This window comes from Anguilla anguilla, chromosome 6 (genome assembly GCF_013347855.1).
Source record: "Anguilla anguilla isolate fAngAng1 chromosome 6, fAngAng1.pri, whole genome shotgun sequence".
NCBI classification, from domain to species: Eukaryota; Metazoa; Chordata; class Actinopteri; order Anguilliformes; family Anguillidae; genus Anguilla; species Anguilla anguilla.
Window position 1 is genome coordinate 29162781 of NC_049206.1, and position 18437 is coordinate 29181217.

General features: G+C 39.8%; 1 protein-coding gene across 2 annotated transcripts in view; it reads left to right on the top strand.

The window, feature by feature from the left end:
- The window catches only part of rps6kc1 (ribosomal protein S6 kinase polypeptide 1), a 102487-nt gene extending 84050 nt beyond the window's left edge, over positions 1-18437 (top strand). For both annotated transcript variants that reach the window (XM_035422547.1, XM_035422548.1), the window contains 3 exons: positions 5395-5477; positions 12632-12727; positions 14977-18437. In XM_035422547.1, the coding sequence (XP_035278438.1) occupies positions 5395-5477; positions 12632-12727; positions 14977-15078 (281 nt within the window). In that variant the 3' untranslated portion in view covers positions 15079-18437. The remainder of the gene's footprint in view (positions 1-5394; positions 5478-12631; positions 12728-14976) is intronic.

The window sequence follows — 18437 nt, forward strand, 5'->3', positions numbered from 1 at the left end:
CTGTAGGAGTACAGATCCCCAATCCCCATTGAGGATTGCCGATCCCTCGATATATCGACGATTGGCACAACCCTAATACAACCCCCGTTTTGCAGGACTACTCATCCCCAGTCCTAGAAGGCAGTAGCGTCTCCTCAGCTTATCGACCCTTTCTAGTCTTATTCATCTTCATGGGAATCGTCCAGCCTATTTGCTATGTAAAAGGAGCCTGGAAGCCTGTTGGATGGTGGCCATTGAAGTGTGGGAGTGGTGGTGCATGCAGAACAGACCGTTCTTAATAGCAGGGAGCACCCAGGCCCATGGCTATATACAGTATCTGGGGGTGGGTGTTATACAGGTTAAGTTCCCTAATCGTGGTGCACACGGTTGTTAGAACTCAATACATTATTGTTCTCCTTCACCTTTTCCAGTATCGCTTTGTCAATAAAGTAATAAACAACCAAGTCTGTGTGCAGTGTGTGTCAGTCTGCAAGGTCATCATGTGACTATATTATTAAAAATGGGGAACTGTCTTAAATATACACAGACGAATTACATTGTGACCAATATATTTTTCACATGTGTATTTCACATGATATTTCCTTCAGGATATTTCCTGATATTATTGAGGAAGTTTGGTTTGGAGAGAAGTAAATACATGTTCAAATAACACTTGGACCTACTAATAGTTGTTTCTGTCAGAACCTCTGTTTCAATCTCTCTCATCTGTAGAACAGGTAAATTGTCAATTGCATAGTACTTGATGGATCACAGTTTAGAAGACACTGAAATGTTGTGAGCATGATCTTTGTAGCTGCCCTTTCAACTATGTGCTGCTTCCTGTAAACTTGCCTATTACTCATCACTTACATCTTCTACCTCTTCGTACCTCGACGGCTGGCCGTGACTGATTCTTTGGCAGGTGTTGCCGTAATTATCTAAACGACTCCAATTTCCCAGAAAGGGAAGCTGATTACCACTAATTTCCCTGGGAGAGGTCGAACCAGGCGGTGGAGTGAATCTCCGCATCCCGTTGATATTGCGGTACAAGTGTTTTTTTTTTTCTTTTTTTTTTTCCACATGAGTAGGTGAAGATGGAACATCTCAAATAGAGCTCTCTCATTGATCGAACGTTCCCAATTGTAATTGATGATTATGGTTACTTTCTTTGTTGTTCCTTTTCCACTTGAAGTGGGGAGGTTACTGTAAGCCTGAGGTAGAATCAGGTTTTGCGTGTCCTCATTTGCCTCTGAAGACTTTTGTATTTTTGCACAACATAAAATTTGTGCTGTCTGTGTACAGTCTGATTCCACTGACAGAATTTGCATTTCTTCTTGGAGCTAAAAATTTTGTAATCAGAGAGAAATTAAAAAATATGGTTCTGTCTTATAGCAAACTGTATTGTAGTACAGTGTTGTGTCATGTCCTGTAATGTATGCTGGAGTAGTGAACGTGTAGTATATTTGTGTATTTCACGAGTTTATATTGTATACAGTGCATACACAGTACAGTATTAGGCCACCTGTAGTTTTTTTTAGGTAGAAAAGAATTCAGTTAATATCTGCTCATTTATTGAATAGCAAACCAAAGTAAAAACTTGTTAAAATTTCTACGTACAGTACTTCTACTTAAAAAAATAATCACAGATATGACTTTCCTTCCTCTCTGGGCTTTAACACTGGAAAGGCCAGAGCTGACACCATTGGGCGTTTGGACTTTAAAATGAAAATTGCTCCAAATACAATACCCTCCTCCGTCCACAACTTTTTCTAAATAGCTGTGTTTAAAATAACTGTGTTGTTCGAATTATTTAAAAAAATCAACTTATTAAAGAAATACAGGCATTTGTGCCATTTTCTTCACAAAACCCCCCTGCCAGACAATCGGTAATAGGTGCTGATACCCAGGTGTGAATGGGTTGCTCTCTCCTCAAGCACACTATTCACCAACTGAATGACCAATACGTTGATACTGAACGCTGGGTCAAGCGGCATCGAAACTAATTTTGCACATACAACCACAAAATAAATTCACTACAGTCACTTGATGAAGAGGATTTACTGTGATTATTAACTTCAGCGTGGTTATAAATAATTGTGGGCATTGGAGTCATAGAATATTGAATTAAATATTGCTCTTTGTATTTATTTGACTACTTTCTCCATTTTGTGTTTTTCTTGTTTTGCACATTGCACTTTTCTCAATGAGACTGTAATACACCTTGGCGCATTTTCCCTCACCTATACAACAAAATCGATAAAATTTAGAAATAAAAATATTGAAATTGATACAGTTGTGTCCTTTATGTTGACATAACATAATGGTTCATAATATTTATGAAATGAGTTCACTGTGAGTGCTGTAATTGATGCTGTAATTCTGGATGAGACATGTAAGGCTTGGTAGTTTAAGTTAGTAAAAGAATGTGGCCTTTCTAGTATTGGAAATCCACATGGCCTTTCGTGGCTTATGATTTCCAGGTGCAGTGTTCAGTACACACTCAGAAGGTTACAGCTAATGGGCAGTAATGTTACCAGGTGAAGACCAGAAAGATCAAGAGGCAGAAGACAAATATCTTCTGTTGTCTAGCAAGAAAAACCATCGTAAAACTGCACCACAACTACATGAAGAACTCAGTGCAAATCGAGAGAAACCAGTTCCCCTGACTGTAGTGAAACGGCAACTACAATCTACTGGTCTAAAGGGTTGTGTATCCGCAAAAAAGCCCTTGCTATGTGCTGTTAACAAGAAGAAAAGACTCCAGTGGGCCAAGCACCATCAACACTGGACTAAAAAGATTGGGAAAAGGCAGATGCACATCCTTTTATAACATCATTCTTACCTTCTTATTCTAGTACATTTTTGTGGACATGAAGATTAGATTTAATTTTAATGTAAATGCACGTTTCTCTTCTTACTGATTATGCGATTTCCCACAATGCATTGCTTTCTCTACTACCTGCAACAGTGCCAAAATCACGCATTGCAGTCTGGGAAAGTAAAGCAGTGGGGAAAAGGAAATAATGGATCGCTGCCAATCTTGTGTAAAAGATGATGAGTGTTGATATCATCTTTGCAATGTAAATGGCTAAATACATCCAGCACGACATGGAACCCTGCATTGCACTTCAGAACCTTCAGCCTCTCTGGTGTTGAAGGGCAGGAATGAAACGGTTCTCATGTCTATGAATAAAAATAATCTAAATGTCCAGAAAAGCAATTTAGTGTATCTCATGATTTTGTCACACATTTATATTGTGGGTCAATGAAAAAATGATGAAAATGTGAATTTTTTAAATGCACTTTTCATTTAAGTGTATGCTCTGAGCTGTGTCCATACAGCAGCAATGAAATTACAAAGGTAGGTTTCCAAAAGATGCAGCACTCATCTTTGTTGTATGCCGCAAACTGTCCAGGCGCACCGAGATAAAAGCAGTAACATATGAGAGTGTATGAGTGTGAGGGGGTTTATATAGAGAGGGGTTTAATTATATTTTCAGGTTTAATTACTTTGCAAATTAAATTTTTATTCTTATCAAAATTATTTTGTGACGTCTTAAGGTTTTGCTGTCTTGCCAAGGACAGCCATGTTGTCATTGATTTTTTCTTTTCTACATTTTTGTTTCCTGACTTAACCATTGCAGTCTTTTTTCCCATTAGGTTGTCAAGTGAAGTAGTTTGCTACATCTTCCTATGGTCCGACTCTCTTGGTAGATACCTGTATATAGATCTAGCCTCTCTTCGGATTAGAAACATGTATGATTAAATACTAGTGTGAAAACTTGCTTGAAGTTGCAAGTGAACTAGCTGCCTAATAAGTACCATGTGTACTTGTTAGCCCCAGTTTGTATTTGCTTGTTTTAATATTGATGTTCTTATTGAAATAAGGGCACTATAAATATAAATAATTAACACTTGTAAAGGGTTTTTGATTCTAGAATTGTGTCCTTGCTATATGAATTTCACTAGGCGTCTGAATTTCATTGTAGAGTTGAACATCTGTGTGTCCTTTCACCTGAATCAAAAGGAAAAGAGAACAGAATTGTTTCATGTTTTCTACAGTCCTCACTGTAATTTCAACTTGAAATTAGCTATCGTTTTTCCTAAGCTATACAATATTTGTGTAACTCATATTTGTGTAATGCTTCATAATTAGACTTCATAGGATATCAAGGCAGAAGTATGGACAATTTAGCAACTTGCAAGCAGTCAGACAGCTTGTTGCAGGGAGTGGACATTGATGTTTGTACCTGACAGAAATGCTGTGAAGAAGTATTTCAGTCAGTTACAAGAATCAATGTGTACTCTTCTCCCCAAGTTTTAATGCTGCTTACAAGAAGTTGCTAAGTGGTCCATAATTGGTTTCACTTGAGGGTAGGACAAGTAGGTAAGTTTCTTACATTGCAGGCGAGTCCAAACTCACTAGTCTGTCAAACGAGTGAGATTTCTTCAGCAGTGATTTAAGAGGTTTGTATAAAATGCGATGTGAAGATAAAAATAAGTCTTCCTTAAAAAAAAAATATGTGGGAGTTGAGTTAAGGTTGTTGAGAGACACCTGCGTAATTCAATCACAAAACAAGTTCCCACTGCAATAGGCAAGTGAACCTTAGGTACAAAATCCTGACACTTATGAATACTGCTATTGGTTAGCGAAACATCATCATGCATTATTCCAGACTGTTCTCTCTTCTTTTTGTAATTAGCAGTGAATTCACATCATATCTTCTTCCCCCCACCTCCATCAAAGAATTAAGAAGTGAAATTACTGCTAATTACAAAAATGAGAGCAGTCCTTTTAAGAGGAATGGAGAAAAGGGAGGGAGGATGAGTGTGGGATGTGGTATCCAGCTAGTTAACTTCCTAAATTGTTAAATGTCATCTTCATATTGTTTAAATTGTAAATTGCCTAAGTTTAATTTCAACAGTGAAAACCTGATGTATGAATTGTTAATCCAAATAAATATATACATTTTTTTTGCATATGCTGCCTCTTGAATATCCTGCTGCTGCTTTTAAATTTGTTGAGATAGTTGGGTCAACACTCACTCGAGGTTGTTCCCTCAATGTAGCCTAGATTATTAATGTACAAATGCATTTTGTTGTTGTGTGAGTAGTATTATTGCTGGAATTACAACTCATTGGACAAGATTGTACCAGACATGCTGTGAATGTAATAGGAAACTGGTTAAGAACAGGGCTAGTAACATTCCAGCTGGGCTACTGGAAATTTTTGGCTGCCAGCCTGACTGGATAGTGCCAGACAGCCTTAAGAGCCACCCCTGGTTGCATCCAACTAAGTTGCCCAATAGGTTGAGTGTGGACCCATCTTAAAAGGCCCCCTGGTGTCTACTGACCTAATGAAAGGTCATTTGAGTAACATTCACATTCTCTCTCTTCTCATTTTTCTTCATTTAGAAGTTGGAAGCATATGTGAGGAGACCACTGCCTGTGATTGGTGGAGTTTGGGTGCCATCCTGTTTGAACTGCTCACGGGGAAGGTAAGGAGAGGTTTCAAATAAGACCATGTCTGCTCCAGTGCTTATTCCACATATCCAATCCAATAGGCTCTCACTCTGTCAGCCAATCATGGTGGAGGATCGGTAAAGCTCTCTCCCCCATGATTGGCAGATAAATGTGAATGGACATCCCAATTTACTAATGGCGTGAGTGCAAAAGGTGGCTAATGCATCCACAAAGTGCTAAAGGTGGCTAATGCATTGCTGAAATGAAGGAAATGCTGTCGCTTTCTGAAACAGCCCCCTTTAGTGGGCAGCTTCACTTTTCTTTCTATTGGAGTTGCAGCCTTTTTCTAATTTGCTATGAGGTTGCAACATTTCATCAGGCGATTTTTGATTCTGGTTGTGGCTGGATTTTTGTTCAGCATCTCTTTCAGTGACTGTCAGCCAATGCCAGCTTCCATTGCTACTACTTGCACATTCATAACAAAAAACTGGATAATTTAAAATAATTAATCTCTTTCTCAGATTTTTCAGTTTTCTGTTATTTTTGGTGCAAATAACATTTAAAATGACAATGAGCAGATTGTCACGCCAAAAAGGGAGGTCACATTGTTTCCCTCCTCTTTTTTTGAACCTTTATGTCACTTAAACATCAGTACCATTACAAGCTGCGTGCAAATTCTCTCATTTATGAATGAACGTGATCAAAATATGCAATTGCAATTACACTTTAAAGCAAAACTGTAAAAGTTAAATACAACAAAGTGGGAATCGATTTTCCTAAAAAAAAAATAGGTTAATTTCAAATAAACAGGATAGTTCTGGCAGCGAAAGTGGAACGAAGGTTGAAAGTCACCCGGCAAGTTGAGTGGCAAGGGTGTAGAAGACTGAGGGGATGCGCGTCTTGGCTTCCCGCGCCGGCTTGGCACTTTCCAGTTGTGCCAAGGTGTCCCTGCGCCAGCCCTCTCTGCCCCCTCCTCCATCTGGTGGAGCCAAGGGGTCTAGGGGAAGGGCCGGATCTCTAGGTTATTTCAGCCAGGCATGGGATTCCTGGATGAAAGACAGAAGTCCAGCACTGAAGTCCCTTGTTTTGGGACCAAGGAGGTGCAGCTTTACCTCTGACAGTGCATGACTCAGTGCATGAATAACAAGGTCAGATGGAGAGTCAATGTGAGTGTATTTAATTTTTATACCCAGTTGTTAAAGCTGATTCAGCAGGAACATTATTATTAATTACTAATTACTATTCGTAAGTGACTTACTAGGTATTATTTGCAATTTTTTTCTCAAAAAGTAAAGGAGAAAGGAAGGAACAGCCCGTGATCTAAAGCATACCACGGTATCTGTGAAATATGGAGGAAGTAGTGTCATGGCTTGGGCATGTATGGCTTCTTCTGGAACAGGCTCACTCATCTTTATTGATGATGTCACAGAGGATGGTGGCAGTAGGATGAATTCAGAAGTGTACAGACAGATTTTGTAAAAAGAAATTCCTTCAAAATTATTGCCCAGCGCTTCATCCGGCAGCAAGACAATGACTCGAAACACACTGTCTACACAGCCAAAGCATTCATGAGTGGGAAAAAAGCGGAAGGTTTTGGACGGGCCAGTTCGGTTCCCTGATTTGAATCAAAACGAACACGCATTTCACTTGCTGAAGAGTGTATGAGCGTATCCAGCTCTACAATCAGTAGACAACATGTGGACTGTGATATTCCAGCTACGGCGTCAGTTGTCGATTGAAATGATCCAGTTGTGAGTGTAATGATGCAAGGCTTGACTATCGGCTGGATGAAATGGGAACGTTGTGTGGGAAGTTCTAGGTCATTTTTTATTTCTCCCAGAAGAGTAATTAGTTATATGTCTTGGTGTTTGTCACAGAGGTCACAAGTGTCACTGGTTTCATGATTTTTGTCTCTCTCTTTTTTTTTCTTTCTTTGGCAGTGCTGTGTTTTTCCCGTTTTAGTGCTTTTTGTGATTTTTCAACAATTTTCTATTGTACCTATAACACAAGCTGCAGTCAGTTGCTACAGGTGCTCCATCAGATAATCAATAACCTCACAATATAGGCTACAACACGCACCAGGGCGGCAGTGTGGTGTAATGGGTAACAAACTGGTCATGTTCGATTCCCGGGTAGGACACTGCTGTTGTATCCTTGAGCCAAGGTACTTAACCTGCATTGCTTCAGTATATATCCAGCTTCATAAATGGATGTAAAAATTGTGTAAGTCGCTCTGGATAAGTGCGTCCGCTAAATGCCTGTAATCTAATCTAATCTACCACATGTTACTTTAAAGAAATAAAAACAAACAAACAGTAACCATGTTTTTTATTTGTTAATGCAATTTGAGCATGTTGTGGTTCTAAGAATGTTCTGTTAAAGGCAAAAAGCACTCTCTTTCCGTGATGGACAAAAGCAACTAAATGCAACAGCTTGTCAATGTATTTATTCTTTTTTTTTTTTAAACTTGCGGCAACAGTCCACTGATTTTTTTGAAACTTCAAACACTTGTTACAGTCAGCAGTCTTTTCCCACTGCTGATCATGAGATCTTTTGGTTCATTTAATCTTTTTTAACATTCTGTGATTTCTGCTTCTTCTTTCAGTTTTCCGTGATTTTTTAACAACTTTGCCGTGATTGCTCTGTGACTTTAGCCAATATTTTCCATTAGAAACACCCAGCCTTAATTATTGCATGGCTGCTTAACCATCAGTTTGATGATTTTGGACCGTTGAAATAGTGTTATTCTTGTTTCAACGATTCCCTCGGCGCATCTTTGATGCCTATTCTTGTGTCTCTGTCTTGCTTGAGCCTTGATTTGCCCCTGCTCTTTAGAGACAGAGAAATTTCATGCAAAAATTGACCCTCCTTAATTGCATTAACCTTAGTAAATTCAATGGAATTCAATACATAATCAGCCAGTTATTTGTGCATATGCCTTAAGGAGAGAAGCGCACCCTATGATGATGTAGATCATGTAGATACAGCACTTCCATCCCCGTGCACCCGTTTGTTATCTGCACCTGAAACTAGTCACAAATGACTTGGTGGCCCCAAATGTTTGGTGACATCAATGAGTTGCAGACTTGATGCAGTTATTGCATTTAAGGGCTATGCAACCAAATATTACGCTTTAGTGCTTTGATTTACTTTTATGTTCATCCGTTAATTTTGCACAGCTGTAAAATTGGGGGACCAACACCAGTACAACTGTTACTTGTAACGTACAGGGCTGTGAGAAAGTATTTGCTCCCTTCCGGATTTTTGTTTGTTATTCAATAAATGGACGTATATTAACTGAATTCTTCTCTACCTAAGGTTTAAAAAAAAAAAAAAACATGTGGCCTAATACATTTAGCCTGTACTGTTTATACATACACACACACACACACACACAGTACATGCAGGATTGGAGAAATTATTAATCCATATGGTAGCTCATCTGGGCTATGCCATCATTGCTGCTATATTATTTTTAGTATCCGTCCAGATCTTTATGTGTAATGAGCCTTCCAAATATCCCTTTAACCATGTGGTAAGAACATGCATTATGAGCTCCTTCTGCAGCCCAGACTTTGCCAGTGTTTATGAAGATGCATTCCCAGCATCATAAGATGAGCCACCCTGCCTGGAGCAGTCTTAAGTACTAGTGGGACTCCAGCCATTTTCTCAAAAGCATGTGTAATAGTCCAGGTACATGATCTAATGGATCTACTTGCCCAGTTTCATGTGAAACAAATGTATTTTGAAGTTCATGTGTTTAGAGTAACTTTAGGATACCATCTGGCCTAGTGACCAACTGCCATTCTGTAAATAATAAACATGCTCTGCATTTTATTATTTTCCCTGATTATGGGGTCTGCCACCCAAACACCTTTCACAAGTTTAGCTGTAACATGTTTAGGGTAATTAGAAAGGATAGTGTTCAGTACAGTATGTTATATATTTGCGTGAGTTTTTGTTTTCTCAACATTTTCATTATGGACAGTTGTGTCTTAACATGGTGGAAAGTCACAGTTTTCTCTAGACTCCTTCCAGATAAAGTTAAAGCAATTCACAAGTATTTGAATATATGTAATAACAGAGCCAGGAGGTAAAATATTGCTGTGGAATTTGTGAGTGTGTAATCTGATGATACATGTAACTATAGTCACACTAAATAAGTAACAGACCTGCAGGAAAGAAATGTATTTATTATGCGCATGCACATTTAAATGGGAAATGAAGATTCGTACATTGAGTAACATTTCGCTACACACGGTTTGTTAGTCGACCAAAGATGGGCACGTGTCAAAGGGTCTTAAATATGAGAGTTATATTATCAAATTTAATAGTCAGCTAATTATTTATAATTACCGGTGCTTTTTTAATCATTTAATTTTTAGGATTACCAGTGGAACTTTTATAGCTGTTAGCTCCTAAATCGCTATATTCTAACAGCTATTCAATTTGCAGTAAATGCAACTGTATGCATTTAATGAGTAAATAGATTGGGAGCAGTGTTCCTGAATTATGTGCAATGAAATGAGTAAAAATGAATGTTGATAACCTCCGGTTGATGTTTTACTTATGTGTACAATAGGCATGCCAGGCATGTGTTCACTTTTTGCTCTTCAGATTTCTCTGCCTGTTAACATTGTGGGAAAATATTGTGATTCGGACATCTGATGTGTAAGAAAAGGATAAGAAAATAGCAGCATCATAAATGCTGTAGATGTGTGTGTGTGTGTGCGTGTGTGTGTATGTGTGTATATGTGTATATGTGTGTAAGGATTTTCCTTAGTAATTCAGCAGCATCTTGCTCCCAATTGAGTCTTATTTTATATGTAATCTCCGGAGTGTCATCACTGTGCTACTGGCTTGCTGAGACCCGGGCAGACTGGGGTTTGTGTCCAAGGCCTGCAGGCTGGCCTGTCAGCTGTCACTGTGCTAACACAGCTTGTCGCTGCCCTCAGCGGCTGTCCTAGACCACCGCTCCTCAAACACTCTTTAAGGCAAAGCGTTTATCAGCTGTGCCGGGCTAGGTTCACAACCAGGTCTTCTTTTTGTTCTAATAAAACGCCCTGAAGTAGGGTTTTCCTGTTTTTTCTTTTCTTTTCCTTTTTCTCTTCTTTTTCTGCTAAGATCCTGTCTGTTTGTGTGAAGGTGTGAGTAAATGGCTAGGATCATACAGACTGCTTTTCTGCCTGGTATGTTAACAGAGGTGTCATGTCTGATGACTGCTGAACATGTGAGGTACAAATTTTGTTGTGCTTCAGATTGACAGAGGCATCATTTACCTTAAATAGAAGCATAAATCAAACTACATAATAATAATAATAATAATAATAATAATAATAATATAATAAAATTTACTTCTATACTTCCTTTTGTGCAGGTGCCCTGCAACATAGGTCAGTTGTGACATTTCAAATGAAACAACCAAATTAATAATAAATAAAACAAAATGAGAGGCTGAGAGGGAGCTGCATAGTTTTGTCATTTTCGCTGCAGGTAGGCAGAAGTGATATTTTGGCAAAAAATATATTTAAAAACTATTTAAAAAAAACTATTAAAAAAAAAAATTAACTACTATTTATTTTCAGGTGGTTGCACCTGCAGGTGCTGCTGTGCTGTCCGTGCCCTCTGTACCCCATGTTAGGAGCTGTGCAGTGCCCTCCGTACCCCATGTTAGGAGCTGTGCAGTGCCCTCTGTGCCCCATGTTAGGAGCTGTGCAGTGCCCTCTGTGCCCCATGTTAGAAGCTGTGCAGTGCCCTCTGTGCCCCATGTTAGGAGCTGTGCAGTGCCCTCCTTGCCCCATGTCAGGAGCTGTGCAGTGCCCTCTGTGCCCCATGTTAGGAGCTCTGCAGTGCCCTCTGTACCCCATGTTAGGAGCTGTGCAGTGCCCTCTGTGCCCCATGTTAGGAGCTGTGCAGTGCCCTCCTTGCCCCATGTCAGGAGCTGTGCAGTGCCCTTTGTGCCCCATGTTAGGAGCTCTGCAGTGCCCTCTGTGCCCCATGTTAGGAGCTGTGCAGTGCCCTCCATACCCCATGTTAGGAGCTCTGCAGTGCCCTCCGTGCCCCATGTTAGGAGATCTGCAGTGCCCTCTGTGCCCCATGTTAGGAGCTCTGCAGTGCCCTCTGTGCCCCATGTTAGGAGCTGTACAGTGCCCTCCGTGCCCCATGTTAGGAGATCTGCAGTGCCCTCTGTGCCCCATGTTAGGAGCTCTGCAGTGCCCTCTGTGCCCCATGTTAGGAGCTCTGCAGTGCCCTCTCTGTCCCATGTTAGGAGCTGTGCAGTGCCCTCTGTGCCCCATGTTAGGAGCTGTGCAGTGCCCTCCGTGCCCCATGTTAGGAGCTGTGCAGTGCCCTCCATGTCCCATGTTAGGAGCTCTGCAGTGCCCTCTGTGCCCCATGTTAGGAGCTCTGCAGTGCCCTCTGTGCCCCATGTTAGGAGCTGTGCAGTGCAGGCACATGCAGGCTGAAACACTGGAGCTGCAGGGCGACTCTGGAAACCCTGGCTAAGATAAACCCACTCCGCACATGGCCAACGCTAATTGAGTCTTTGTCTGTGTCTCTCATTCATACTCATTGAATGAGACTCTCATTCATCGTCTGCAAATAGCGACCAGGCGGTCTCTGCAGCTACAGGGCCCAGCCCGGATTTGTGGCAGTCACTTCTACCAACCAGGCTGCTTGAGAGCCCGCCTAATGTCTTTTCCTGAGGAAGTCTGGTGCGCAGAAAAACACAAATGTGCAAAAAAACCAAACACCTACAGCAGCAAAGGCCTATTTGCTGCTGTTGGATTACTTGGCCTTGGGTAGAGAGTGCTTCTTTAGGGAAAGCACAGATATGTTTGCAGAGAGCAATATGGTTGATGTTTGCACACATCCCTGAATACAGTATGTCGTATATAGGACTGCTAGGGTGCTTACTTGTGCTAATGATGATGAACAGGCATGCACGTCCAATTTTACAAACAGTTGGCATTCATCATCTGATACACCTGGGACGTGCAAAAAAATTGAATGTGCATGTTTCATGAATCCCATGTTAGTTTTTTTTTGTTGAAACTTACAGTAAGTTTACAAAAGTAAGAAGAATTTTAGGACGGTTTTGTGAATGAGGACCATGGTGAGGATGTGTTTGATGGTGGTCTTGCTTTGCATAGCCGTCAACAGATTCTGTTCCTCTGTGTCGCTCTTCCAGTCCCTCTGCCAGTGTCATCCAGCCGGAATCAGCCGGCACACATCGCTCAACCTGCCTGACTTCCTGTCCGAAGAAGCGAAATCCTTGTTGCAGCAGGTAGGTGGAACGCACGCCCCTGCACTCGTCTTCGTTCTTCTCCCTTTTTCTTTGACAAAATGTTTCTCCATTACGGTCAATAAGTGCACCCAGATGACATGAATGACAACGGCAAACATTGAGACAAGCACCGTATGGGACCTCAACAGGTTTACTGGACAATGTGTAGATTATGTAATTATCCATGTGCGCATTAATCTGAATTTGCCCTTTAAAGTTGCTGCTTACCAGCATATATTTCATTCTTCTATGCCATTTAGATTGCCTAACCAGTTCCTAGCATTTCCAGTAGCTTTGGGTGAGTCAGTCAAAGGAAATAAGTCACTAACATGAATGAGACTATAAACCGGGACTGTTGACTCTCAAGACTGTGATCCAGGATTGAGGAGTTTTCCGCTCAAACTGGAGACTGAAAGGACAGACATTTTTACGTAAGCATTCCAAGCATGTCTATAAAAGCAAACAGCACTGTGAATGGATTTTGGTCATTTCAACTTTGAAGTCCCAGAGGAGCAGGCATTCAGGTAATGAAAAGTGTTTCTTTAATGAGAGAAAGATTTGCTTGTTGAAAGGAAGGTATGTCATTAATTGGATGTGTGTTACTCAAAAGCGCTGTCATGAAAACAGCTTCCTAATGAAGGAGTAGGACAGATATTTTAATAAACTGGTTTTCTGCGTCTGGCATTTCAAGCTGTATTTCAAGGCAGGTGAATCAAGAAAGGCTAGGAAGCTGAATCTCAGTGTTGGAGATCACCATGGCAAATTTTGCATGCTACTTATAGTTGTAGTAATCACTCATTAAAAGTGCTTTGCCACATATTTGGAGTTTACACTCTCTAATTGAACATCATTTGAATATTGAAGACCCTGTTTTCATAGTCAAGGTGCGATTCTAAAACACAAATGTTTCTTTAAGAAAAATAAATTACCTGCAGGGGGTTTGGCTAAATTATTATGGCTGATTGACAGCTTCCACACAAATTTGTGGCCACATGCACATTTATGGCACCTCAAACAAGCCTCCAAATGTCATCAAGACAGATAACTACATTTAGGAAGCAGGTGTCAATTAGGCAAGGTGCCTAAATTAATTTACGATATATAATATAATTTATAATATATGTATTAAAGTGACTATAAAGGTAAATCCGTAAATGGCTTCAGACTGCATTGTTTTGGGTTACTATGGTGTGTATTAAGCATCAGTGACAGTACGAGAAATCAGTTGCATTGCTATAAGCATTTACATCAGTTCCTATGTGCAGATTGAATGGGTGAAGTTCATTGTATTACCGGGCTCTGAGCTGTTGGATCCAGGTCCTTCATGATGTCATGAATGCATGATGCTGCCTATGAATAGTGCAGAACATTCACCTTGAAGGTTTTTGTTTGTGCCAAAGCATGCACTGGAAAATGTTCTCTAATATTGAGAATTAGACTATTGCTAATCATTTCCCTTTATGAGGTAGGCTACAGCAAGCTATATGTAGGGGCTCATATTTTCCCGTTTTGCTGAAATCGCAGACTGAATCTGGAATCTGGGTTAAAAGGTGGGATTTCCACACAAATCTTTCTGTAAATTTTGCTAATTGCATTTGGTGCTGTTGAGCATCGGGGATACCATTTGTGTATGTCCTGTGTGTGTTTGTTTAGCCATGTGTGTGTTTGTTTACTTGTGGGAGGGACCATTTTGGACGAGTTCAGTCGGGAGGTGGGGTGACGGGGTGCTCCCGACCACGCCCATACGATCCTGAGATTTTTTCAATATGGATTTTATGCCTGATATGAAACGAGTGTTATAACAGTTAATGACATTACTTATATATATTTTGTGGATGTGTAGTGGAAACATCCCTCTGTGATACTTTATGATACTTTCAACTATTTCTGCCACTTTAATATATTATAAATATATTACTTTATCATCTGTCACATGTTTACAGTTTTGTTATTACATTGTATTATTACAATTACTGTTTTATAATTATTTTCTATGAATGATTGTTTGTCGACTGTTTTGCTTTTTAATTTATTAGGCTGTGTAAGCACCATAACACATAATCTCCCATTCGACTACATTTCAGTGATGCACTTGTGATGCGAGCACCTCAGATGGGCATTTCATGAAAGCTGGCAGTTTTACATAGTTTAGGAAACCCATATTTGTATGGGTTATAGGGATAAAAATTCCAGTCTTTCTCTTTGACATTATAATGAAACAATTTGATGTGTTTCTGTGTCATTCATAGCTTCTGCAGTTCAATCCCCTGGAGAGACTTGGGGCGGGGGGAGCAGGAGTGGAGGACATTAAATCCCACCCGTTCTTCGTCAGAGTCAACTGGCCCAAATAGTCAGAGGACGCCTGGGTTTCTGTAACTGAAGAGGCAGCCCCAGCGGACCACACAGGGTATGAGGGTCTTCCTGGGTCACTGTGACAGCGGAAAGGTGTATCAGTACCAACCAAGTGGAGCTCCTTACACAGGCGAACCAACAACACTTCACAGACTGTCCACTGGGAACAGCTCTCCACACCATCAGTAAATTGATCAGAACTGATATTGAAATTGCACCTTCCTGTGACATTGTTGTTTTCCTTGTAAATCACAAGCCGTGATCAATAAACATACATATACACTCATAATGAGCTATTAAGATAACAGTGAACCAGAGCCAGACCTCTCTAAGTACATTCATGGTGTTTTTTGTCCCTTTTTTGTTTTGCAAGCATTCATTCTTGATCATTTGATGTGATGATTTTTTTCCCAGTTGCAAGATAAGTCTGTTTGTTGAGATGGTTTACAAAGATGTGCACCAATGAATTGTCTTCATGTAACTTTTCCTAAAATTGGGAGACAAGAAAAAATTGACATTATTGACACCTGTATACACCTTTACCTTGATCAGCACTATGCATATACAGTACACCTTTACCACATACATGCACATACACCTTTCACACCTACATGCACTCAGACCTTAATAGCTCTATGCATATATGCTTTAACATAAACATTAAGGTACATATATGCAGTTCATGAACCCCTTTAACACCTGTTTGCACATATGCCTTTCACACCTGTATATGCCTACACCTTTACCATCTGTATGCCTGCAAATTTCACATCTGTTTGCACATACACCTTTCACACCTGTATATGCCTACAATTTTAACTTTTGTATGTCTATGACTTAAGTGCAATATTAGGTTTAAATGGACTGTAGTGAAGTTGTGTGTCAATATTTCTCTGATTTACCAGGACAGACACATTTACTTGCATTTATAGATGATGAGTTTTCAGACAAACACTAGTAGACACATTATTGAGTTGTTATCCACTCCATATTAGTGGGGAACAATTGTACATTCATCTCACGTTGAGCAAGATGTATACATGTTGTCAAAGCAGGTGGGAGCAGCATGCATATTAGTTTCACCCGGAGAATTTAGACCTGCTCCTTTGGCACTTCTAACCTCGTTTCGTGTGTGGTAACAGATATGCAAGCTGTGATGTGCTTTATCCTAGCAGTAACAAATCTCAGCATGTCCTTTTCTTAGAAATATAATTCCTTTGGTGAATATCAAAAGGAATTATTAAGGCTGTATAATGAAGAAAGAAAGCTAGCAGGCTTCAGTTCGATTGTCAATATGAAGGCTGCAGTTCAGTGGAATTTGACTGAATAGACCTGCTATGGAGGTCCAGCATTCATTCACCGGATTTTCTTTTCAAACCTTGGCTGTTCCTGGGGTCTTTCACTGGCATGTGTAACATTGATATGTGTGTACCATGCATTGCAAATAAACAAATGCTACATGGCACACTTGGAAATCAGTTCTAAAATAGCCAGATATTTATATTTATCCACTGGGGAAAAAATTCTGGAACTGAAACTGGCTCCATGTGGAGGAGCGTCCTCTGTAAAATGTCTGGCTGTTAGCTGCTGATGTAATTGCCATTTTGACATTGGCAGTAATTAAATAAGGTGATTATTTAGCTGTTTCTTTAATCTGACCGTGCTAGGCGGAGGTGTGCATTTAAACCCTCTGGTGGGTGTGTGGATGTTCGGTGGTGCGCTGGGCTACCAAGATGCAAAATGATGCAAATTAATGCAATGAGTTTACCTTGGACCTAATTCTGACTAACTGAGAACTGAATAGAAATTTGAGTGAAGGCAATATTTCAGATGAGTGGCAGTCTGTTCAGCATTTCATTATTGTTGTTATTTTATTTTGTTTTAGACCCCTCAGAGAACAATGGCAAAAGTACAGCATCTGTGACAGACAGGTCTGTCTGCAAGACATGATTGGGCTGCATTTAGCTAGCGCATCTTGTTATAATCGGCAGAGATAGTAGATGTCTCAGATTTTATTAAAGCATTGTTAACGATCTTTTCTTTAATATGATATGAAAAATGTGTAACGTATAGTACTGCATCACACTCTTTCAGGGGAGGAAAATTGCTCGATTTGGCAGATTGTGTTGTGCAGTCGCTGTACACCTGTGCCTAGTTACTGTCCTCCATTTTGGTTCCATAGCCTACAGATACTGTGGGCTGATCCCTGGCCAGTGGGCACTTCTATTTCAAATGAAAAATGTCAACTATTTCTGTTGTTTCAAAGTTGTGAAAAGATTAAAATGTTATGAAAGAAGCTGTAAGACCGGTTTTTATAGTGTATATTTTACAATTATTTTGGTAGTGTGACAAAATACAAATATTTGTGAGCTCATATCATTATAACAGACTGTATGAACAGAATATGTTGTGTATGGTAAAATCAATAACTATACCTGCACTTCAGAACAGAAATAGTCAACTCTTAGATATTTATGTATATTTATGAAAGATATTTAAAAACATAGTTGACCAAATATAAGTGATAGGATAGTGTCCTTGTGCCAATATTTACATTTATTGAAGACTGATTGCAGACATTGCAGAAAAAAACTGCATGCCATTTGGTGCATATATTGTGGTTGAAAGAGGTCTAAATACTGACGTGTAGTAATTGCGTTTTAAATGTTTTTTTTCTTTTCTCAAGGTTTTGAACTTTCTGAGTCCTCTTCAGCTGAAATTAGGGTTATGAAAAGTTGTGTGTAGAATAAAGACCCTTTAATGAACTAAATGAAACAAACCGAGCATTGAGTGTGATTTAAAAATGTTATGAAAAGAACGTATCACAAAAGAGGTGTGTGTGTGTGTGTGCTTGTGTGTGCTTGTGTGCGTGTGTATCTATGTGTGTATGCGTATGTGTGTGCGTGCGAGTGTGTCTGTGTGTGTGTGAGTGGGAGAGAGAGAGAGAGATTATCCTTGAAAATAATTTAAGTAAAAATTTGAATTTATAGCATTATACAAAAGTCATGTTTGATAAAAATGAATACATTGTTGGGCTCAGTTTTCTGTAGGATTCCGCTTGTATTGGAAACCTCTGTGTTCTCCTACAATGTCAACCCTGTCACTTTAGTTATGTGTCTTTCCAGTGGTATAGAACAAGAGATTGCATATGTGCATATGATTCATTGTTTGATTGTAAGCTTAAAGCCACATCTACTGTGAGCACGACAGAACATACAGGGCGAAACATTTCAGTGTTGTGTGGGAAAACCTCTGCAAACACACAGTGCTTTTCTATGCATTTGATGAGCATGCTGTGTATTTGTGAGCAATTTTACAGGATCAAAATGATGAATAAAATGTGTGTCAATTTTCTGGA